We start from the raw sequence: 25,669 nt of genomic DNA, 5'->3' as shown, positions 1-25,669 counted from the left end.
GTAGATATAAAATATTTTTGTGATTCATGTGCAGGCAGCTCTTGATTACAAATGGTCAGGATATTTGTGCTGTTATTTAATTAATCATGGAGACAGATCTGGCCCTGTACAGAGCCAGCTGCAGAACTGACATGGTTTATCGGCTCAGGTACCTCCTGGTTATATTGTTTCAAGTCATTTCACCTCTGGAAGCAATTTATATACTTTCATGAAAAACCAGCTCAGATTTACCAGTACCATGTTTAATCCAGAAACAGTAGAGAATCTATTGCAAAATCTCTTCACTGGATTGGTCATTCTGATTTACCGCTATCCCTGCAAGTTCTTCAGCTCATTTCATAGCACCATGTTACTTGAGTGTTCCCAGTCTCCTACTGATGTGCATAATGAATGATAGATAATATTTTTTTCAAGGTTTGTTTTCTGTTCCATTAAAATCAAGGAATCTAATGCAGGCAGAATGCAGTGAATGTGTTGTAAGACAGTCAAATCTGCAGCCGTGGCTACCACAACAGTTTTGTTTGTGAATATGAACGTGGCTTAGCAAAATGTGGATAATGAATTGCGAAAGTTTGTTTCTACTGGAGAATCCTATACACAAGGAAAAGAGTTATGCAACTTTTTCAATAAATTATTTGTTTTCAATTTTACACTTAAATTGCCTTAAAACTTCAAATTATTAGCCTTTTGCAGTAATAGTCAGAAGTCATATTATTGAATGCATTATTTCAAATCTTTGAATTGCCTTAAAACTTCAAATTATTAGCCTTTTGCAGTAATAGTCAGAAGTCATATTATTGAATGCATTATTTCAAATCTTTGAACAGACTTAATTTAGGTATTTACATATTCTTGTAAGTGGGCCACTATATACCCATCAGTACCTCTGCATTGATCTCTAAGATTGCAAAACTTGTCTCTAGATTTCAAGTGTGTCGATCCTGAAATCTATTAAAACTCTCAGAGCAGCAACTGGGTTCAATTTACAGAGTACTTCTAAGTTCCTCCTGCCAAATATCTCACACTTTTTTTTGTGGAAAGTTTTTCAAAATCATGTCATAGTCAGTGTGAGAGCTGACACAAGTGAGGAACATTTCAGAAATGGAAAGCATGACAGGGGACAGCCAGGGTTCATTTTCCTCAGTGACGGCCACAGAGGTTAATGTGATTCTCTTCCATTGCTATCTTTTGGCTTCAGGTGAATCCAGTCTTTTCCCCATGACCTTCTCTGGCATGAATTTCTAGTGACTTGGAAAGATCTAGCCCTTGTGAAAGAGGAGGCATCACCCTGTAGCAAAACGCAAGGAGTAACAGTGAACTAGTAGAAGGGAGATGGGATACAGGAGGACAATAACAACAATGTGTTATACACGTTGTCATACATAAAGGGAATTGTGCATAATTTTCTCTTTACCAAAATCCTCTCTTGATTTATGGAGATTATTTCATACTTATCTGAAATGTCTTGTGATAATGACCACATAGCATAAGTCACACATGAGAGACAAAAATCTAGACTTCCACTATCTTTTGCCATGTCCTAGACTACATTTTTGTAGGCAAGTACATCAATCAGTGTGCACTTTCAAAATGTCTATCATTTTGCTGAAAATCTATCCATTTCCAGGAGTGTTTTCTTGGAACATGCTGAATGTCAGAAGAAATACATATATAAATATTTAGATAACTCAGGAAATGTCAGAATGGGATAGCACTGAGAATGAACCCTGAGATGTTTTTAAGCTGTTCCCAAGCTCTGATATTTTTCTGCTGTTCTAGTTTCATCACTTCATCTTTCTTTTATGACTTCAAAATACACAAGGTCTTTTCTTTTTCTCTATCAGCCTAAGGTCTTGTTATATGGATCTAAGTCATCTTACTTCTTGAAGTATTAACAAGCTAGATTGGGATATCATTCGTAATTTATGTTGTTTGCATAGAGAACCATACATAATCCTGGAATGCATCTTGCTAAACCTCTAAGATATTTATAATCATGGAGAAATTATAGATTTGAGAGGGTTGATAATTGTTTTTGTTGTGCACTAAATCCAAATCACAGCACTGCAGAAGTGAATTTGGCTTAAAACGGTTCCTGCTTTCCCAGGGAAGGAGGGACAGGCCAGGAACATTAAGGATGATATATAACATCCACTCCAGGAGAAAGTTACAAGCCTTTAAATTTCTGGATTTTAAAAGTTGTTTCTTTTGCATGTGATTCACCTATATAATATTAAAAGAAATGCAAAATGTGTTGCAGAAAATGCCCTTGCAAGAAGGCACAAAAATACTTATTTGACATTAGTCTTAGTTTTGTATCAAAATGCTGTGCCGAATCCTACAGTTTTTGTAATTGTATAAACAGGAGCATGAACACTTCTATATATTCACATTCTTGGTGTAGTCCTCCTGCAAGGATCCATCTTGAATTCCTGCAGCTCATGTCCACATCCTGTTGAGAACAGCAAGAACTGTTTTGCTTCCTTTACCAGTCTTTCTCATCTTTTTTGACTTCCATTACAATACTTAATGAAAGGAGTCAAAGTCTGGATCTGCAAGCTGCAAAGTACTGATTTCAAAGACATGGATGAAGAAGAGAAACTGTAGTGGTAGTTGTGTCAATAACTTTTAAAAGCCTTGCATGTTTAAACTAACACAGAGTTGTGTTTAAATCTCTGTGAGCGCGAGAATTTGAGAAGGGCACCTGATCAGCTGCCTGTGTTCAGCATTTCTGACAAAGGTCTGGTCTTTCTTGCTTTTGATGTTATAGGTACACTTGGGACAGTTTATTGAATGTGCTGAGATTACTGTTGGAGCTGTTTCTTAGAGCCCATGGAACTTCTGAAATTTCACATGAAATGATTAAGACTTAAGAAAAAGCATTAAGGCTGTTCCAAACCCTATCACCCCTTCAGGACCCTGCAGAGTAGAGGTGTAAGCACCACTGCACGAAAGGAGACCTAACTGAGCCACAGTTAAGGTCAGCTCCCAAACCTTGTAAGGACTGGATGTCAGTCATTCACAGCTTGGTTCAGTAATAACCATTCCAGGTAGCAGCAGATTATGCAAAAAAAGTTATTTTTTTTCACTGCTAATAAAACATCTGTCCGTCTATTACTGCATCTGGCTAAAATAGCAACATTTTGGATTACAGTGCTGTCGAACAGCTATGTATTACTTTTCATGAAGGGTGATCACCATTGAGAGTTTAGGCATTAAAACTTTGTTCTGTTCCAACCAGTGGGAAAATCTCAGAGGCTTTCACCACATAGAGCATCTACATTTGTTGGACCATAAGCAATGAGCAGAGATTGAAAAACATGAAATCAAATCTGAACACAAGAAAACAGTTTTTGTACTGTGACAGTGATCACACACTGGCACAGATTGCCTAGAGAAGTTGTGGAGTCTCCAACTCAATTGGATAGGGTCCTGGGTAGCCTGTTTCATCTACTCTTCCTTGAGCAGGGTGTTGGACTAGGTGGTCTCAAAAGGTTCCTTTCACCTCCCAGCGATTCTGTAATCCTGTGTTGCTAGACTTTTTTTCCTTTAAATAGTGAATCACCCAGATCTGAAAGGCACAATTTGTGCTTTTCCTACCCTTTCTTGGCTGTGTAAGTTTATAAAAATGAAAATATATTTAAAAAGTAACTTTTAAGAATCACTATTTAATTTAAAATGCCATTTTACTTCAAGGCAAAGTAAGTAGCGTTGTACTCCACATGTGTTGTCAGAATGATCTTTCCTACTTTTTCCTAGTGAATATATTAAGTCATGAATGAATGAGCTTTGTGGCAGGATATCCCAGTCTGAACGGATTAATCTTTGAAAGCTTTAGAGCTATTAGGATTTTTAGAGGTGAAGCAGAATGTATTGGCTTTATCTGGTTGTTAGTATTTAGTAGGTGCAGGTGCTTTTTTATTCAGTGTTGGAGCTGATAGTGATCAAAAAGGAGGCAAGGGAAATTACCGTGGATGATTGGGAATATTAAGCTTAGATCTTAAATAAGCCAAACATATCAGAGAGAAAATGCAGGTGTTAGCTGCAGATTATCTATTATAAATATCTAACTGTTAAAATGCAATGCTCTTCTTGATTTTTTAAATTTTGTTTAGTGTCTGGTGTGTGAGGATTAGATTCCCAGGACACTAAATGTCCAGGAACTTATTTCTGGAGGTCCTCTGTTAAAGCTAAGAGTAGTGACTACTTAATCTGTAGTATAAAATTAGAAGATAAGTTTATCCATATTGCCACTCTATTTCTACATGTGTCTGTATTCTAAAGGCAGTCACTTCAGTTATTTTAAAAACAAAACAAAAAGGCTCTGATTTAGGTTATATTCCTGACATCTGGCTGTATCATTTTACAGCTCTTTCGTTAACTCACTCCCTCATTTCAGTATGATAGTGTGGGAAGGAATAACAGTGTCTGGCTCTGATATATATGTATGTATGTGCTTCACTTGAAAAACAGATGAGTTTGTGTGTAAGTTCTGCAAGAGGATTGTCTTAGAGGTAATTCTGGAAATAAACTTCACTCTCAAGAACTTCTTTCTGATTGCAAAAGGATACAAAAGTAGGACTTTACCTTGGTAAGTCTGATAAAATATTAAAAAGATGTGTTTTACTGGTGCATTTATCCAAGAATATTGTATCTGGTATTTTCATGACTTTTGTTCATTCTCTGTACCAAATTTCTGCAAGCAGTGGGAAAAATAATAGAACTGTTGTCCTTGTTGTTCAGCAACAACAGTACAGAATACAAAAATCACATTACAGAATGTGCTAACTTGAACAGTTCCTATGGCATGCAAAGAAATTTATGGTTCTTTATAGCTACTAGCCAGTACTTATTATGTTGAAACCATTTTAAAAATGCCAGTGGTGTACTATGTATTCTGACACAGTCATACTGTTTGATTGTTTAAAAAAACCCAAAACTAAAAAAGAGCAGAAAATGGAAACCCCATATTTGGAGATAGCAAACTGGCTTGACTGATCCCTAAAATATATTGGCATTCTTCATTTTAAAAGCAGAATCTCACGAAAGTGAGAGTGATGAGAAGACTGATGTCTCTCTTTCTGCTGTGACTTATATAGCAGTACTTCATAACCCACATTCCAAGACTGCCCCTTTTCTGTGGGAGGGATAATTAAGAACAAGGATATGTCATGGAACATTTAATCCAGTTACAAGTGCAGTATTTAGTCAGTGTACCCCATGTTCCCATGCTGCAACCAGTCATAACCTTACTTGACTAGTGAAGATGGGAAATTCCATTTCTAGGAATATTCAATTACTTAAATATGTGACTGGTGTCACATGCATAAGAATGCTGAAATTAGGAAATGAGATACACCAGGTTCAGTGTACATTAAATAAATGATCATGGAACAAAAAAATGTTCTGAAGATGGACCAAATGAAGTGAGTTGATAGAAAATGATGGAACATCTTGCCTGTGACCAATTATAGGTTCTCCCCTTAAAGTATTTGAATTAATAATAATGAATCTCTTTATCTGAACATGTTTATTGCAAAGCATAGATTCTCTGAGGGGTGCAGAGAAGCTTGCAAGTGAAAAGAGGAAGAGCAAAAGCCCAGGTTCCCCGAGTAATTTAAACCAGATGAGAAGAGCTTTATATATGAGCATTAGATCTCTAAGCAGCTTGGTATTTGGCAAAGAGCAGATACGCAATGGTCAATTACTTGTGCTTCTGGAAGGCTTTTGATCTGTTTTTTAAAACAGTACCTTACCAATAAAAAGAGAGGAAGCACTTGAGCATGTGTCATCTTTCTCAGATGTAGGCACATGCTTCAAACGCTTCACTTCTGTCTCACACCTGATAGCAGCCACTGTAACCATTCTGACACTCAGATCCAATGAATTCAACATTTATTTCCTGTACAGTTTTAATCACACTGTTCTCCCTTTCTTATATGTGCATTTCATAATTTTATTTGTGATACTAAAGTTCCTGAGATCTTTTCTAATACAGAGCCTAACAAATACAATTCTTGCAGTTTTCAATCCTATTCCTTTTCTTCAGTTACTTTTGCTTGTCTTCCTTCTCTTCACCTTTCATTTTGGGCACTCAAAAAATAGCTACTGCTGATTTTTCTAAACAAAAATGTTTCTGTATGCACTGAGCCCTCCTGCATGTTTAACTGGTGGGAGCTGCTTTAATTTCACGTCTGTTGCTATGGTGCTGTGTAGATTTGCTTACCTGACCTGCCAGCACAGGGAGTTATTAAGGCCTTGGTTTCACAGGTCCCAGAGGACCAGGCTGTGCTCTGAGGGGAGGCACATGCATATCTCATCCTCCAGGAGCAAGGATGCTGTGTCTCAGTTCAAGCCCATGCCGTCCTCATAGCTTTTGTCCTGGAGTTGAGCCCAGAGGGGTGTCACCCTGTGGAGATTTGGTGACTGTAGCAGTCAGTGCTGTGAGGTCTGGAAGGTGGCCAGCCTGGGAGGTCTGGGGGATGGCGGTGGGGGAGGTGCTGCTGGGGATCTGCCATTTGCAAAGCCCAACCTCCCCAGCATACTGAAGAATGTCTGGGTCCTCATGGCAGTTTTGAATATTTCCTTCTAGTTGGGTCAACAGACACGGTGCAACCAGTAGATCCCAATGGAGCTTCTCTGTCTGGCATAAATCTTGGCTTTTGTGATTCAGAAGAGGTGAAATTTGAATGTACATATCTCCTTAGACAACCTTCAGGAGCTGTGGGCTGTTGATGGGGGCTGACTGGTCCAAGTGACTGGTCCCATTGCTCAAATGACATGGAACAGCTTTAAGAGTTGAATCTGCCATTTCCCATTTGGGGGTTGCATGAACTGTTTTGGAGGTGAGGAAGATGTGAATTCACGGTCTTTAGCCAAACTGAATAGAGCAGAGATGGCCTGTAATTTATCTGACCTCAATTCCCGATCTCTAATGTAGTGATAATTATCTCTTCCTGCACTAAGGTCCTATTGTGTTTTAAAGGAGGTAGAACAAATGAAACCAGTGAATCTGGTGCATGGTCTTTCTGGCCAAATATTTAAGCGTTTACTTCAGGATTCACTGGTTATGGTGACTGACTTTCTGTTGACTAAAAATAGGACCAAGGTTGGCTTGGACATGAGTGTCTACATTGGAGACATCCACATTTAGTCAGGTGAATCCTACCCCTATCTCCCATGTTCTCATCACATCTCTGACAATTCTGCTGTTAGCCTTTATTGAAAGCAGGCACAGTCTCTGTGGCTTTTAGTTCTCCTTAGTTCTTTCTTTCTTTTTGTTTTTTTTTTAATGGAAAGGAAAGTCATTCTTAGATATTCAGTTGTGGGAGAAATTTTGTGCTTGAAGGTCATGCATGGATCTTCAAATAGGTCTTCTCTTCTTCCTCTTCTGTTCATCCCTGATAACCTTAGGCACTCTATTTGTTCTGTTTCTGAGGACTGCTGCCCAAGCTGCCTAGCACTGCACAGGGAGATTCTGTATCTTATTTTGCACTATGGATTCACAGGAATAAAGTATTTTTAGGGCATAAGCTAACTAAATGGCACTGAAGTGAAACAAGCACTCAGTAACTTCTGAAAGATAATACTGGAATATAACAAGAATACAAATATTTTCAGCAAAAGATGCTTAGAAAGGTAGGTTAAAATTATTAGCATAGTACTACTTTTTTAGTTTGTATTCATATATATTGTCAATTTAAACTTTGAATTTGAACAAATTTGCTTGAATTGATGTGGAAAACATGTTCAAATAGCCAAATGTTTATTTCCATCATGAATAAGCAAAATAACAGCTACAAGTAATGATTTGACTTTGAAGCGTTTTACAGTATTTAACTGCCATTAATCTGCCATTTCCTGTTAAAGTGGCATGGAAAAACAATATTTTAATTCTGTGTCACAAATTTTATAATCCACCCCCTTTTGAAAAATTATTTTGGATGGTGCTTAGTAGAGACATAGGCAATTAGTGGTTGGGCTGTGGCCTCTCTAGGCATATCTCTCTTTTTGTTCAGAAGACTCGTAGGCTGCAGCAAGTGCCCAGATGTCTCAGCAAAAACGGAGGATCTGAAAAGGAAGCCAGCATGTTGCAGAGGAGGAATTGGCAAGTAAAAGGTGAAAGCCTGAGTCCTACCTGTCCTACATAGTGACCTGCCCAGATGTGTGCTGGTGGCACAGGCCACCTGCAATTCAGCATCTTGGACACAAATATTCTGCAGTTACATAATAACTCCTTTGTTACAAAATAAAAATAAATGAATAAATTAGAGAAGGTCCCTGTTACTTAGTTCATTAAAGGAAAAAGAAACTTATCTTTAGACTTGTGTGTCTTTTTGGGGATGGGCTTTAGCACAAAGAAGAGGAGTGCCCTAATACAGGACTGCTGGGCAGGCTAAGGGGATGCAGGGTGTCTGCTCCCAGGGAAGCTGCTCCATTTTAATTTAGTTACTTTTTTACTGGTGGTTTGAAGCCAAGTTCCCAGCAGGCACATCGTAACTCCTTTGTCTCTCCCTCCCTGTCCCATTAATCGTCCTGATACTGCTCCAGACATACAGAAAGTGGGGCAGCCACTGTTAAAGGGAGATTCTCGCCTGAGGATGCCTGCAGCCTCGAGCTTAGCCTGGCACTTGGTCCAGGAGAGAGCCACGGCTCTAACTGCAAATCAGAGTGAGTAGGGGATTTGGATATGGGACTTCTGCAGGGAATGCCTGGGATGCTGCACAGGATGAGATCCCTGCCAGACAATACATCTTTTAGATCCAAATGCCTTTTGGTAGAGATTAAGGTCTCATGGGGCTTGTGGGGACGTGCTCCTGCATCAGGAAGAGGCGGCTGAGGGCCTGGCATAAGAAGAACCCAGGGGTTTAGAGGTCAGGCTTGAAGGAGGTATGGAAGATGGCAATAGCTGTGATCTTTAGTATTAGAAAAAACCTTTTTGTATGGTCAAGCAGGTTTGGTTTTTCATTGGTTTTTTTCCTCTCCTGCTAATCCAGAGTAGAATATGAGCCAAAATGGAGAAACCAATCCTATTCACACTCTTAAGTATTTATTTTAAAATGTGTGTAAGGTCAAGCTAGAACATGCTTTGCAATTTCTATATTTACTGTAGTGATTTTTCTGCTCCTTCTGGCTGTTTTCTGTGGGTTTCAGCCCACTTCACCTCCACGGAAAGAAATACTGTGCATACAAAAGAGGCCATTATGTATCTTCCCTTAGGAGAGGTTTTTTGTGCTCTGCTTTTAAATTACAATCTGTATTATTTATGCCAATGTTTAAAATAGCTTCCTGATTCTCCAGTTAAAGTATTCTGAACCTACTCCAGATACTTTTTACTATGCACAACTCCCACTCACCATGGCTTTTTATTTCAAGTAATTTTTCACAAAATAACATGTATTGCAACCAGAAGCCTGTGTTGCTGTTACACAGTTTTTGTTACAGTTTTCTTGCTGCATTCCTCCTTCCATGATATACCATGTTGCCAGTGTTCATTTTTATCTTAGAATGCACAAATTGCATTCTCTTAATCTCTCTTCATAAACAGTGCCCTGTAATCCTGTTATCATTATTGTTGACCTTTTTTGGAATTCCTCCATGTTATTAATGCCTTTTTAATGAGAATCCTGGGATTTAAACTGTTTTCTGAGCAATGTTTACTCAAGAATTGATAGATTATTTCCTTTTCTATTTTCCCTTACATTCCCTCTTTCTTTTTTGTCTGATATCTTACTATGTTCAAAGAGGAGCCATGTAAATAACTGATTTGAGGGTTGCTGCCAAATCAAAACATTAAAGAAAATCTTCATTTCAGACTGAACAAAGACCATATTCAATCTGAAATATTTTGAATTTTTGGGGAGGTTTTTTTTTATGTTTTTATTGCCTTTTTAAAATAATAAAGAAATTTCTTAGTTTTATAATTAAAGCATCATTTCAAACAGAAAGTAGTGGTTTTCCATTTTCTGCGCATGTTTGACTTCAAATAGTTTCAGTGTTCTCAGATCTTTGTTTTGTTGTGACCAAATTACTACCTAAAATATTCGTTTCCCTCAGAGTCATTACTTTAAATACTTTTTGAGCAATATTGAGAGAATTGGCCTATATAGTCCTTGTGTTTGTATATCTGTATTTATACATAGGCATGGAAAGCTAAGGGAATGCCTTTAGTCATGCAAATCTCACTTATATGATTTCACTGTGCCATAAAGACATCGTGTGAGTAGGTGGTGATTGGGCTCTGAAGTGGAAGGTCAGTCATAAACAACTTACTAGGTCTTTGCAGATATTCATAATTTTGAACTCTTGGTTGGTTTAAGCAGTGGTATTTCTCTTGCTTTTATGTACCTAGATAATCTAAATCCTGACAAAGCCGTGGTTTAGATATCTTCACTCTCTTTTGGTTCTCACTTGAAGTTAATGATTCTGAGCTTGGGAAGAACCCAGGAGAAAGGAAAAATGCATGTCCAGGCCCTGTTCCAGTAAAGAAACCACAATTAATAATCATAAATAAAACTCAGCAGCCAAAAGAAGAACTAGATAGAGATTGTCCAACTCATCCCAAAACTTTAGATGGCACAGCTTTGTTCTCTCAGATGTGTTGTGTGCAGGGGTTGAGTGGGGCTCTCCTGATGGAGGTGGGAGCTGTGGGAAATGGATATCACCCATGTAGGAGGGTTAATGAAGACATGCATTCCAAACTGAGTGGTTTTACTGAGGAGCTGGAGAAGAAGGCCTGATAAGCTGAAATGACTAGAACTGCATCTCTTTATCAAATTCTTATTGCTGGATGCAGTTCCTGGAGGTGTGATGGGGAGATGACGTGCAGCCTCCTCCTTTATTTCAAAGCTAAACATGTCTCTAAAAATCCCAGGTGGATCCTTTCTTTCCCCAGCAAAGCAGGCAGCATAAAAGAGCTTTCCTTGAACTTGTTTTGTGTGGAACCTGATTTATGTGGTGTAGTGTGAAACACCCACCCTGGTCTTTAGAAAGAGACACCAAACTGTTCAGCACTTTTAAAGCTGACCTGTTTCTAGGCATGCCCAGAAACAAGAGTTTAGCAGAGCTGAGAAGCTTTGTTAATTGAGACTGGTAGGTTGTGTTTCTGAGTTGAGATGGCAGTGCCACTTCCACAATTCCCCTGCAAGCTGGAGACCTGGCCTCCTTTCATACATCCAGTCTCTAGCCACTGCAAGGTGAACATCACTTCCCCAAGGAGCCTTTTATGTGACATAACTAAATAGTAAATGTACTTTCTAACAGTGTGTCTTAGATATACCGTTACATAAAATGTATTTAAAAGAAAAGAAAAATCTGGCAAACTTGTTTCATATTTTATTAATATTACAAGCCTTGTCTTGCTTCCATGCTGAAGCACTTCATTACAGGTCTGTGTTCTACCCTTCTGAAATTCTGTAAATAATAGGAAGCTGTTGACTTTTGAAATCTGGGCAGGCTGTGACTGTTTGCTAGAGCTGGTGGAATACAGTTTGACCACAAACCCACAAGGATTAATAAGCTGAAAAAGCACAGACTTCTTGTCTGTCATTTGTGCTTCTTAACAGTAAGAGTGCTGTTGGGGGGGAAAAAGCAGCAAATAACAGCAGTCATATCTTGAAATGCATTGCCTTCAGACCTACCTTGGCTTTGTTACTGTAAAAAAGGTAATTTAGGCAACCAATCAATATACTGGGTTAGGTTTTACTGTTCTTTTCTATAGATGACACTTGAACTTTAATAGTTTTTTATAATCAGTAAATATTTGATTAGCTTATGACAAATTTTGCTTTTCATTCTGAAACTGCAGGGTTGTTTAGTCAGTTACCTCCCAGATATATTTATCCTTCCAGTGTTTTTTTCTTGCCTGTTGAAAACATGTCAAACTGATTTAAAATGTTTTATGCACATTATAATGAAAGCCATATGTCTTGTATTAAGGGTGACTGTGCAAAAGTTTTCAGTTGAATTGGGTTTAGCATGTGATTTCATGCATTTGCATATGTGCTGTGCACGTGTGCCTGAGCAGCTCATTGCTGTGCCCCAGACAGCTTCTCTCCTCCTTATGCATGGGAACCAGATTTAGGATGTGTGTTGAAGGGGCCTCTGAAAGCCCTTTGCTAAACTTCTGCCACCCATGTGATGGGAGGGCTGGGATCTTTTCCCAGTCTGTGATGGACTTTTCTGCCTTTCTGTGTACTGCTAAGTCATCCCTGCCAGAGATGATATTTTCCAGTTTCTAAAAATACTTCTGACCAACCGATCCATTTCCCTTCAAACAGACCAAATAGTACTACCAGGTACATAAAAAATCTCCCAAGGTGACACTACATTCTTGCTTATAAAAAATACTTGTCCTTAGGTGGATTTAGAAATATATTTTATAAAACTGTTGAATGCAAGTTGAGTGTCATGTACAACTCTCACTGTACTTTTTGAACCTCCAGTCTCAATGTTTGTGTTGAGGTTGGTGTAGGAAAGCAGCATCCTTCCACCTCTGATAACAAAGAACCTTTTTGTTTGAACATGAAGATAAGTTCTCCAGATTGTTCCCTTCTGCTCCATGAGCATATGTTCCCCCTAACAAAGGTCACTTCAGGCTGAGAAGAGTAAATTTATGGGAGCCATTTTTAAGGTGGTGTTGGAATGGGTCAAACTGCATATAGAAGCATGAAAAAAATAATTAGGTGAGGTTGATTTCTATATGAAGAATCTCCTTTAGATACATAAAGCATCAAAAAACTCCAACTTGTAATGCTCTTTGTCTGTTGCAACATCCGCTTGTGGCTGCTCTACAAATCCATGAATTAAAAACAATTAGGAAAAACACAAGCCCAGATCATAGTGATATGCAGAATATGCATGATGGCTCTCAGCCAATATCAGTAATTAGTTTGTAGTGACTGTGTTTTGAGAGAAGAGCTTGATTGATTGTGGTTTCACAGCATACTAAATCACATTCTGTATTCATGTTGAGATCTGCAGTGCTTATAATTTGCATTAGTGTGGCTCAGATTACTACCAAAACTATAGTACTTAGATGAGATCAGAAAACTGCTTAATGGGATAAATTTTAATTATTTGATAACAATCCTTCCAAAGTAAGAAGCATAAGCAAGAAAGATGAGCAAAAATCAAGATAAATAATAATTTTTAAAAGCACATTTAGATTCAAACACAGGGAAGCAGGATCTGTGTAGCAGTCCTTCCCTAAAGTCTTCTGTCTGCTCTTGGATCTCCTCACCCGGAAGGTTTGAACAATTTATAGAGAGCCAACCAAGAGCTATGCCTCACATCCCGTCTGATTGCCTCTTTTCCAGCTGTGTTGTGCCAGAGCTGAGCAGTTAGAACTTGAGGAAAAGATCTGTGTTCAGTGCCCTCCAATGTGACCTACTGGGCATCCTCTACTTCTTCCCCTGACTCTGGACCTCATTATAGTGGAAAATACATAGAGGCAGAGGCAGAGTGTGGGGGAGCAGCTTCTGTCACCCAAAGATTAGAGCAGTCCACATGGAGGAGAGCTGTGTCCTGTTCCTTGCTCCCAAGGTTACATCTGGTTTTACCCAGTTACTGTTTGGTGTGAAATATTATAGTTAAATCCAAGATAAGAGCCTCATATATAGAAGTAAAATAAGTACTAAGTCAAAGGCCAGGGACTGGAACCCATCTATGGTCTTGACAGTGTGAATTCAGTGCATTTCCCACTAAGAGACCTTGCCTTTGAAATGGATCATTTTTAAGGGTTTCATCTGAAGAAAAGCCTGAAATGCTAAAGCAAGACTTCATCACTTCTTTACAGCTTCTTTTTCTTACATCCATCCATGCATGTGGCTTTCTTTCCTAGATTGTTTGTGGTGTGCAAAATCAATCTTGCAGGAACAACTCCATATTAAATAGAAAAATAAAAGCAGTGTTAATGTTTCCTGGATATATACTGCTTATGCTGTAAAATATTGGAGGTAGAGATGTAGCTGCAAGTTAAATATCTCAAGATAAATTAAACCAAATCTCTTACAAATACAAGTCTTTTCAGTAGCAGATATTACAACTGAATTCACTCTACTTTTTCAGCTGCTTCTAATGATTTTTCTGGGAATTTTTTTATGCAATCAGGCCCAAATTCTGTCCCTGGGGTCTCTAAATAAAGCTCTCTAGGGAGACAGCTTGCCACCTATTCCTCTAGTAGCTGCACCAAAGTGGTGAAAATGTTTGCTTATTCTGGTCTCTTTGCTGTATAACAAGGTGCTTATGAAGGCAAGAAGGTTCAGCAAATTTAAGTGCTTTACATTTTGAGGACAAGCTGTATCTGTCAGCACTGTTTTATTTACAGCTCTGTTTCCCTGACTATACGCAAAACCTGCTTAAGACAGATATACCTATAAAGAGGTCATGTTTATGGAGTCAGAAATAGATAAGCTTTGTGGTTTATATACTTTGGCAGCTATGAAGCAATGGTGAAGTTGCAAATAGGAAAGACATACACAAAAACCAAAATTTTAATAAGCCCATATGCATTCTGAGTTTGGGGAGTCCAGTTCTGCTGATGAGCTGTCAGTGTTCCTGTCACAGATATTGCTTGAATTTTTTCCTTTTTACCTAATTTTAATCTAGTATTTTGATGGCAAATGGGCAACAAAAGGCACACAAGAAATTCTGAGCTTTATTCTTACAGAAGGAAAAACATTAAATGCTAAAGTGCAAGCAAAATTTTAAGATTTTGTGGCCAGAAGACCATAGAACAAAGTCTCCAAGCATCTGTAATGGCTAGAAATAGAAGACTGGGATGCCATACTCCAGGAGTTCATGTGGGGTTGTTGTGTGATCTTGTGTAAGAAGGTTTGACATGGTATTTTTGTGCTAGCATACTGTTCTGGTAAGCCTGATGTACCTAATCTGTTCTACCTGTAAAAGCTGTGAATGCAGTGTGTGATACAGTCACTGTACTGTGTCGTTGTCCTTGCACTATGGCTGAGGCAGTGCAGAGGGTAGAGTTAAAGGTGAGGCTTTTCTACACCCAAGACGTAGGCGTGGTGGCTGCCCTGCACCAGTGGGATAAACACGCAGTAGTGCCAGCTGGAGGCGTACTGGCCCTTGCACAAGGAGCTTTCTGCATCTCCTCCATCCCGCCCCGAAATCTGTAATTGCATCACATGCAAGGGGGGAAATTTGCCCTGGAGGCATTCGTAGTAGGTTTCCCCGTGGATTCCTGTGCTGCGGCAGGACAGCATTAGCTCCCTGAGCCGTGGTCGCAGATGAGCACACGCGGCTGCAGCACCATCATCGCCCTCCCTGCCTCTGCCTGGGCTGTGCCGGCCCGCGCTGCCCGCACGCCTCATCACAGCTCCCTTCTTGTCCCTCCGTGTCAGCTGAGCTCGGTGACTGTCGCGATTCCGTCAGGGCAGGAGGAGACGAAAAGGCAGCACAAGGCGTGATGCTGCCTGAAGCGCACTCTTAGCTCTGGACCACTGCCCATGGGGCAATAAAGTGCAGGGACAGCACTAGACACTACAAGATTTCACTCCTGCTTCTCAGATACTCATTCCCGGCAAGCAGCAATCCTGGAAAATGTGACGGTACTTTGTTGGCCATCCTTGTGTTGTCCCTCCCACTGCACAGCGCAGTACACAGCTCCACTGCCATGGCGTGGGCGTGCTGCTGCTCGGAGCCCGCTGCCAGGCGGGGGAGGCCGGAGCGAGGGGCTTCCCAGCATCGCATCCCGGGCTGGCTCGGCTGCCGGCAGGCTCTGTGCGCTGCGACACTGGTGGCTGCAGCACGGAAGAATATGTATGAATGAATTCCAAAGGAGACACCGTCGAAGCTGGTGACTCAACCTGTAGCATCTTTTGCAGGAAAGGGTTAGTAAGACCTTAGCAGGAAAGTCTCCGGTCAGAGTTAAACAAGTGTTCTGGCCAGTTAGGAAAAAGCAATGTGGTTTTGAGAAATGTCAGTCTCTTTCATGGCTAATGCTGAATTAGTGGGCTGTTCTGGGGCTTTTGCAATCGCATTGTCAGTAACAAATATAGTCAACAGGCATCCTTAGGGAGCTCTCAGCCTGGAGAATGGCGTTAGGGGAACGAGAGGTCATGTTCAGCTCCTGCTCACATTGCTGTTAGATAAGGAGTTTCACCTTTTTGTTAAAATATTTGTTAGACAGAAGTTACCCAGGAGAATATGTTGCAATTGACGTTTTATGGATAGATGCCATGTTGTTTTGCTCAGAGATGTCTACCAAATGGGAGAAAATGTTTTTTAAAGACTCCTAATAGCATTGCTGTCAAGCACTGCTACACACAAAATTGGCTTGAACATCACTTACACACTTGGAATCATTACTACCAGTGACCCCTTTAACTTATAAAATGTTCTCAAAGATCCTATAAATAGCCACATGTCTAATTTTAAACATAAGTAGTCTCTTATGCTAAGTGTTAAGCTTGTGTGTAGCTGTTATTAGAACGGGGGCTAGAAAGGTTAGTTTGTGCTTTGCAGACACAGTTCCTGGTCTCAGATGCAGCTCAGTCTTTCCGAAAGCTCTGCTGTTGGTGTGGTTGTGTTTTCAGGCTCCGGTGGCTCTTATCAGCTGTGCCAGCTTCTGCAGCTCTTGGTGCTCCAAGCCAGGCAGGTCAGGGAGAGGCAACTGTTAAGCCTTGCTACCTTGAAATGCTTTCGATAGCAAGATCTGATTATGATGTGATCTACTTACCCAGAGATGAGCCTTGACTGGGGCTCCTGCTCTCTGTGCTGCAGCCAGGACTTGCCTTGGGAAAGCTGCTGGTGTCTTGCAAGCGCAGGAATGTTTTGGGGACCTAAACTCCAGAGGTACGACATCCATGTGACATGTTTACCTGCTCAGGCCTTGTTTGGAAAAGTAGTTTGGGGTGTAGTGTGGTACTGAGATAGTATTTGAAGTGTACTTTAGTCTTGTAGATGGGAATGTTTTGTTTATCAGGAAAACTCTGTTGCAGCTTTGGACATCATGATCATTTTGCCTCCCCAAGGAGAGGGTCACTGACATCTGCATCTGTAGACATGATATAAATACCCTGTGAAACCAAGTGGCTTTGCTGCTCTCCCTCCTCTTGCAAATTTGTACGCAGCTCTGATCTGGTTACAGCTGTGACTATTTGGGTTTGATTATCGGGGGTGTTGTACGGGACACAGAGCTGGTTAGAGGTGGTAGAGCTGGGTCCCCAGGATCCCCTTTTGAAGAGATAAGCTTTGCATCTGAGCACTTTGAAATTGGGCTGAGGAATATTCTGGCTGGGCTGATGAAGAGGCACAGAGAAGTGGGGGCTGGTCTTGGACCTGATGAGGTAGGGAAAGTATTGGGTTAAATCCAAACATGCCTGATCCTAGGGCCAGTTGCTAAGTTTTGCCAGATGGTAAGCATGGTTGCTGGCTGTCTCAGCCTCTTTAAGGCTGTGAAGCCAGGCTCTGAAGGCCTTTTCCCAGTCCCAGGTATTCTGGGGTGCAAGGTGCGCCCATCACCATCAGCTTGCGAAGAATTTAAGAGAGATTGAGCACTTGAAGGTCTGTCTGCCACAGTGGGGATAGTGGTAGCTGCAGCTATATCTCCCCTATATGGAAAAGATAGCAAAAATGGTAATTTTGCAGCTGCTGTCTGGGGATATTTGTGCATGGGACAGCACCCAGAAATTCGCAGGTGAGAGATGCTCCCCCTGATTAGCTGCTTAAAGGATGTTGGAAAGTTATTTCCATCCCCTCGGCTGAAGTCACCATTCACTATTGTGGCTCTACAGCAAGAGACTGGGGTATGGCTTAGGACATTTGCCATTTGAGTGACAGACTGGAAAAAATTTCTAACTTTGAGGTGTTGTTTTTTTTCTCCAGAGAGTAAGACTTTCTTAGTATATCTACCTACTACTGACCTTAGCAAAATGAGAGCAGTTTTCCTTGTATATGCCAGAGCTTGGGAAATAAAAACCATGATGCATAGAAAATCAGTCATCAGAAAGATGACTTAGTAACTGAGAAGGACTTGAGAGCTACATGTGGTTTTGGATTATTTTAAAGTTATTAGAACTGCCTCACTATGCTTCTGCACTACATGAAACCTGTTCGTGTGTATACATACATATATGAATACCCTGTTAGCCTATGCTCATCTGTACTTATATACATGTATGTGTATGTCATCTCAGAAACCAAAATAGAAGCAGGAAGCAGTGTTTCTGTATGGTTTAAAGCATGAGAAATATCCAGTTACAATTGTGTGTTTATAATCACTGTGCTCCTTAAGGAACCACGTGAACAGCCTCATTCTTCTACTGATGGCTGCAAGAAAACAAACAGGTTGTCACAACAAGTGTTCCTATCCAAGTCCTAAAATGGCTTCTGTAGCGTGAGGGTTTTGTGTCCAAATGTTTCTTCTGTTCTTGTTGAAGTGTCAGTTCTGAAGAAATACTGAAAATCTGGAACAAATCCAGTACTTGTCCTCAGGGATGTTTGAAAATCCATGCAACTTCTGAAATTCACCCAGAACAGACAAAGGAAGGATGCTTGTGATTCACTGTTATTTTGAAAACAATCTGAGTTATAATTTCCATCATGTTTTTACTCTTCCCTTTTCCTTTCCAGGCAGTGAAGCTGATTTTAGCTCTTCAAGCAGCACGGGCAGTATTTCAGCACCTGAAGTCCATATGTCTGCTGCTGGAAGCAAAAGATCTTCTTTTTCTCGCAAGTAAGCAAAGCAATTTTTACTGAATATTGCCAGTATGAAGATAGACTACTGTGTAAGGTCTTGCATTTTAAAACAATCAGGATAGGACTAGGCTCTTGGGTAGCACACTGATGAGAACTGTGAAATAAGAAAGGAGAATTCTGTATTTGGTGCACAAAAATTGTCCATATGCCAGATCAGCCGACTGCTGGGGGTTTTTTATGTATTCATAACAAGTATAGGAGATACAACTTGGTAAGGAAGAAAAGGCATTGGCTGCAGTGGAGAAGAGAGCAACTGGGTTTATGTTAGTTAACAGCAGTACTTGTAGCCAGTTAATCTAAACCTTTTGGTCTTATCACTTTGTTTTATCTCTGTCATAAATTATCAGCTTGGCATACACCCTTGAGATCATGATCTCATTTTTTTTAGGAAGAAGTAGACAATATTGCCTTTGATGGTTTTTTGTTGGGTTGTTGGGGCTTTTTTCTGAAATACCCTTGCCCAACCTTTAGATAACCACAACTATATACAATTTTTTTTTTTTTAAATCATGTTTCTAAATGAACCTTTCATGAAAGATTTCTGTAAGATTTCTCCCTGTCGTGTGTGAATGGCAAATTCAGACAGCTTGTGAATACAGGGGCATTGGGATGGAGCAGCACACATTGTGTTCTGCCCCCGCAATCCCTGCTGGTTATATTTTGCGGAGTAGGAGGAAAGAGTTCAAATTGACAGGACTGGTTTCCTGCCCTTTGTGAAAGAGCTGGCAGGCAGCCTGGGACCGGCAGCGGGATACTCGTATGCTTGAGTCCCACAGACGTCTTCATGTTTGCAATGTGCCCCAGCATACAGAGATTGTCAGAATGATGCTTAATGAGTGGTTTCCTATCTGTATCATGAGACTGCTAGAAAAATAAACATTACTTACGCTCTCTCTAGATTACATCTAACAACTAAAGTTACTGGCTGTGGGAAAAAAATGGTACTAAGTATAACCTGAAGCCCTAAAATCACCTTACTCTCAGTAAGATTAATCACCTTACTTTCACTAAGATTATTTATCATTTCATGTACTACTTTGCATTTTAATATAACTTTAAATTAGAGCATAATGACCTACTTCATTGGACAGAAGTCCTCTCTAATAAGGCTCCTTCAGATACATTGCTGTGTGAAGCCTGTGCAAGTTCTGCTGCACACCAGAGCTGACGATACACTGTATTAAGTAGAAAGAGATATCTCCTTTGCAATATGTTCTTTTTTAACTGTTTGACTTAACTCACTATGAAACATTTCAGTGTTGTCACAAACCACAGTCCTGCATTTCATAGTAAAATAATTATAAAATCACCCAAACCACAGCAGTGTGATGAAGGTTCACAGCAGCCACTCAACCATCTGTTCCTTATAAACTGTTCCATTTGCAGAGAAGGAGGGAAACCAAGTGAAACAATTTAAAGAAGAGATGATGCTTCATAGTTCTGTGGTATTTAAATTTTTATGTTCAAGTCTTCTCTTTCGCTGAATGGATTTAATTTTTTCTGGTTTGTGGGGGTTTTTTGTTTTTGTTTTTGTTTTAGGGGTTTTGTTGGTTTTTTTTTTTAACCTGCCCTTTAATTACCATTTAGAAGAACAACTTCCACAGAGAATGAAGGAAGCAGTGTAGTAGTGCAAGATGACAAATCAAGGAGGCAGGAGAGTAATGCATCCCAGGAAGCTGCCCTCAGAGTGCTCCAGCCCTTGGGCAGCTGTCAGGCAGTGAGGGTACCAACTCATTTCAAGCAAACACAGTTGATAGATTATTTAATAAAGAGTGGGAAAAGGAAGGTAGATACGTATGAGAAAAACTGGGTGAAAGAAAGAAAAGGCTGTGTTTCCTACTGTCTATTTTAATACTATTTCAGCCTGCTCTCTGTGGAGTTCAAACGATATCTAAGCGAATGAATAGCTGACCATGACAGATGAAGCACCCACTATGCCAAAGGCAGAAAAGAACAGTGGCCCAAACAAAATCTGTTTTCACTGCACGCTGTGATCCCTCAGGCTGCTTGCCGAGGAGCATGAAAGCAGCCTTACAGCAATCCTCCACATGCAGGCACCGCTCCACAGGCCTGGCCAGGGAAAGCTGAAGTGTGGTTCTTTTGGCATTAGTCCAGACCACAGGCCTCTCATTACTTAAAGGAGATTCAGAGAACATGGATGATCTGACAGAGTCACTGGGAACTGTGCTGTCCACAGAGAAATGTGAAAATGGCTGAGGTCTCCCTAGATCACGTAATTCAGACTGAGACCACCCCAGTCAGTGAAAGAACATGCACTGTCTGATAACATCAGGACTTTATTTCCTTCCGGCCACTCACTTATTTCTCTGGTTTAGCGTTTAGAGAACTTTGTGTGTAAAATGAGACATATAATGGGTTCTGTGATGAGGATAATGCTTTCACCATTTCGGTTCTCTTCCAGTCGTGGCCCTTATGGTCGGAATAACGGATCCTTGTCCTACAAGTCTGGAGCCAGCCCACCTGCTTCCCATGGAAAGGACCCTTCGTCAACACTGTGCAAAACCCATCTGAATCCTGCTAATATCCATCAGAGTTACAGGGCTTCTTCAGCCAGCAGCAGCAACTCAGGCTCATACAAAGGAAGCGACAGCAGCCCAGTGATGAGGTAAGTCTGTATTTCAGCCTCCCGGTGTTCATCGCGCTGACTTACCCTCTCTACACTGTAGTGTGGGATCAGCTGTAGGAGTTGTTGCGCAGATGACCTTGTTCCTCAGCATAGGTGTGATTCCTCTTATTGCTGGCTTGAGAGTCAACAGGGTGCTCCATACCATGTAAAAGCCTTATTGTTTCACCACCGTAAAATTCAAGTTTACTGTAAGTCAGAGCCCTTTGCAGTTGGTTTTCACTCCAAGGCAGGCTACTTCATGCGTTTTCATGTCATCAGTTCTCATGAGAATTTACTGGTTCTTTTGCTGTAGGGTTCTTTCACTTTGAAGAGAGTTGGGTGGGGTAGTACAGGAAATATGATACACCCGGGTGAAAATTCAGCCTGCCTCCCTAAGGAGTGCAGTTTCCTGTACAGGAAAGAGCACAGATACCTGCCAGAGCACGTGACACGTATTGCAGAGAAGAAATTGCCACCATGCTGCTGCTGTTTCCCTCAGTCTCTCTATCAGACAACTTAACAGCCAAGCACGTCAGACACACACCTAAAGCTAGATGGGATGAATGTAGGTTTCAGCGTGCTCAGCTTCTTAACTCTTGTACAGAGCTGGACTCCTTGCGCTGCCTCTCCTGGCTGTGTCTGCAGCTGGGTGCCCTTGCCAGGGGCCGAGCTGCCTGCTCTTGGACACACCATCCATTTCGGGTGAAGGGATGGCTAGGTATTTTAAAGTCTTATTTGATGTAATGACACTGAAGCCAAGTACATACATAGTACATTTTGCACTATAGCCTCAGATCTGCTGTTCATTCAAGTCATTTGATTTGCCAGAGGAGTCACTTGTATGGACACTGAGAAGCCCTAAATGAGTCAAGCTTTGCATTTATCAGTCAATGCGACGTTTTTCTTTCTGCGAAGACTTAAGAACTGTAGGAGTGATGTTATGTGATGGTTTGTTTGGGGTTTTTTTCAGGCGATCAGGGAGATACAATTCTTGTGGTGACAATCACAGCATTAAACCACAAAATCCAGAGCAGTATTTGACTCCTCTGCAGCAGAAAGAAGTGGCAGTACGGCATTTGAAAACCAAGCTGAAAGAATCTGAGAGCAAACTTAAAGAAAGGTAAGCTTCACTTCAGAAATCAGTGTCGGAAAGATTTATTTGGGAACATTTGGGGGTGGGAATCCTGAATGTTTATACTCATTTTTTGATCACATAAAGTTTCCATTAAGAAATTTGAAATATGATCATTATGATTAGGTTGTTTTCAGGTGTTTCAAGTTTCATACCAAGCAGTTTAGTTATAAATATAGCTGTCTCTTCTCCCTTTTTGGAACTTTCATAATTGAATATTTTCAAAGGATAACTTTTTACAAGCCAGATTTAGCACTGAGGCCTTTTATACATAGAACAGTTTCTACTTGCCAGCATATATTGCCTTAGTGTCCTGTTCTGCCTCTCTCAGTGAAATATGACTGCGAATGTTCCCCTCACACTCAAACCAGTGTGCCCACTTGTATTTTTGTTGCTTATATACTGAATTTTTAACAATAACCTTTTGTATGGATGTTGACAAAGAAGTGGCAATGTGCATTGCACAGCAACAGATGTTGTCTCTTTCACAAAAACTGCACTCTGAGAACTGGCTCTCCAGCACAGACAATCCAAGGGGGTACAAAGGGCAGTTTGAATGGAGGCCCAAGACAGAGTCCCCAGGATCCCATATGGTCCACCTCAGCATCTGCAAGGGATGCAACTCAGATAGGGGCCCCTAAACCCCACTTGCTTGCAGCAGGCTCTGGCTCCATGCTGGGAAAAGCAAGCCAGATGCCTGCAGCCATGACCCCCACCTGGCTGTCTGAGGCCAGCATTGGCTCTGGCTGTACCTGAAAAGCTGCTGGCAGGCATGGTGGATGAGTCCCAGCAGCTGTTTCCCATTTCCTCTAGGGCGAGGCAGTAGGTGAGATGTTAAGCACTGCACTGGTTACACCTGACCTAGAGGTGACCACCTGTGCTTCAAAATGTCTGAGATGTGGCACAGCCCACAAGGCTGTTGGTTGTGTGGCAAGGCCAGTGACACTGATTAGCAATCAACCAGCATGTCCTGGCTCTCTCAGAGGTGGCTGCAAATAGCACCTGGAGGAATTTCCTTCCTTTTTGGAGCATCTCTGCAGCATAGCCATGCCTGTGTGATGAAGCCTCATGATGACTTCAACTGATCAGTCAGCAGAAGTGTTACAACATTTTTATTTTGCTACAGGGAAACAGAAATAGAAGAGCTTAAAGCTCAACTGGGACGGATGAGGGAAGACTGGATTGAGGAAGAGTGCAATCGTGTGGAGGCAGAGCTCGCCTTAAAGGAAGCAAGAAGTGAAATTAAACAACTCAAGCAGGTTATTGAAACCATGAAAAACAGCTTGGCTGAGAAAGACAAAAAAATTCAGAAATACTTCATAGACATAAACATTCAAAACAAGAAACTGGAATCTTTGCTGCAGAGCATGGAGATTGCTCAAAACCACTCTGTGAGGGATGAGCAGTGCCTGGAATACACGTGCGACTCAGAGGGGAAGCCATTAGCATTGTGTGCCACTGTGCCAGACAGCCTCATCACAGAGGAAGAAACTCTGGAGGAAGTGGCAGACAGTGAGCTGCTTCTTAGTGAAGACAGAGCTCATGGGACTGACTCATCTGGAGAGAGTTTGACCACCACAACCTCTGAGTTGAGTGATCCTGCTCCCTTCAGTGGTTCTGTAACTAAAGAAATGCTTGAAATCGTTCTGGACGGAAAACTAACTTACTGCCAGGAGGCAGAGAAAAGCAACAACATGATGGTGGAGCAGGCCATCCAGACTGACGTGGTGCCATATAGCCTAGATGTGGAGCAGCTCATTCAAAACATCTTCAGAGCTCAAGATACCTGCCCTCTAAGCCCACCTTCTTCACTGAAGGAATTGGGTGAATTTTCTCTTGAAAGCTTCAGTGATTCTGGTATCATAGTGGACTTAACTCCAAGTGATCCCAATTCTGCCATCCTTTTGTCTCCCATGGAGTCTCCATGCAGAAAGGTGGAGCACGGAGTTAATGAAAATCGTTTCATGAAAGAACTTGATTTTACAGAACCTCATGATGATGAAGGCTTTGAGTATGTCAATACAGGAATAAAGAGGAGATACTGGAGCAACAGTCTCCTTGGAGATCTTCTGGCTGTAGCAGCCCCTGTTGTACCAACTATTGTGTGGGCTTTGAGTACTCAGAGAGGAGGAACAGATCCTATTTACAATATTGGAGCATTGCTTCGTGGTTGCTGCCTGGTGGCCCTGCACTCTTTACGCCGAACACCCTTCAATATCAAAACCTAAAGTCTACTCTGTCCCTGGGCACTAACTGGCTATGGCAGAGAGAAGGAGGGATGAAATAGATTATAAAAAGTTACTGTATATTCTGGCAGAGTCCATCATTTTGCTTTTGACTATTTGATTTGCACTATAAATCACTTCAAAAACATGTTCCTTGTTTCAAAATAAAAAAGATGAAGATGTTTTTAACAGATGTTTTTAACAGTACTGCTGCTTACAGAAATACCCCTCCTGCTCCCAGGCACGGATCCCTCCCCTGTGCTGGTGTCTTTCTTGTGCCAGTGCATCTGCACAGTGAACATGACCAGGGAAATCAGGAGCTATAGCTAGTGCTCCTTATGTCCGATTGCTGAGTTAGCATTAAGCTCAGTCACTTTCTCTGGATGGTTCACTCAGCGAATGTACGAGCACTTTGCACTGGTTCAAGGATGGCGTGAGATGTGCACAGGGACAAATGGCCAGAGAAGGGTGGGGTATTTCTCTAGACAGCACTAACCTGAAACATCTGCGAAACTACAGTGTTAAAGTAAGTGACATGGAGACTCACTCCCCGTAGGGTATCACACCTGAGCTCCTGAAAGCATGCTAGCGCTTTCCATTTGTTGTCCCAAGTGTCAATTCCACTTAGAGGTAAAACCCGTATTCCCCAGGCAGCTTCCAGCACATCGTTTGTGCCTGTCTTGTGCAGTGCTCTTCTCAATTGTGCAATTGCTTGAGCATTTCACTGGTCTTGTGCGTATACAGGGACTGTAACCAAAAAATGTACACTGTTGGGAGTCTTCACACTTGTTACAATGATAAGTATAGGCGTGGATACACTTTGACTCTTAATGTTGTTTTAAAGTCTTAATGTATTGGAACCGGATAGTCTTTTGAGCCCTTTGAAATACTATGTATAAATGTATTGTGTTTTAACTTATTGTTTATTTAATTGCTTAATTGTAAATTATCTTTATAATCACAAAA

At 41.0% G+C, this 25,669-nt stretch overlaps 1 protein-coding gene across 1 annotated transcript in view; it reads left to right on the top strand.

The window, feature by feature from the left end:
• The window catches only part of SYBU (syntabulin), a 40,283-nt gene extending 14,614 nt beyond the window's left edge, over positions 1–25,669 (top strand). Inside the window, exons 4-7 of the mRNA XM_051785406.1 lie at positions 18,595–18,697; positions 21,143–21,346; positions 22,317–22,466; positions 23,605–25,669. Coding sequence (XP_051641366.1) covers positions 18,595–18,697; positions 21,143–21,346; positions 22,317–22,466; positions 23,605–24,706 — 1,559 coding nt within the window. The 3' untranslated portion in view covers positions 24,707–25,669. The remainder of the gene's footprint in view (positions 1–18,594; positions 18,698–21,142; positions 21,347–22,316; positions 22,467–23,604) is intronic.

Source organism: Manacus candei, unplaced genomic scaffold (assembly GCF_025592945.1).
Source record: "Manacus candei isolate 608988 ecotype Guabito, Panama unplaced genomic scaffold, ASM2559294v1 h1tg000019l, whole genome shotgun sequence".
NCBI classification, from domain to species: domain Eukaryota; kingdom Metazoa; phylum Chordata; class Aves; order Passeriformes; family Pipridae; genus Manacus; species Manacus candei.
This window is presented reverse-complemented; position numbering and strand designations above follow the sequence as displayed.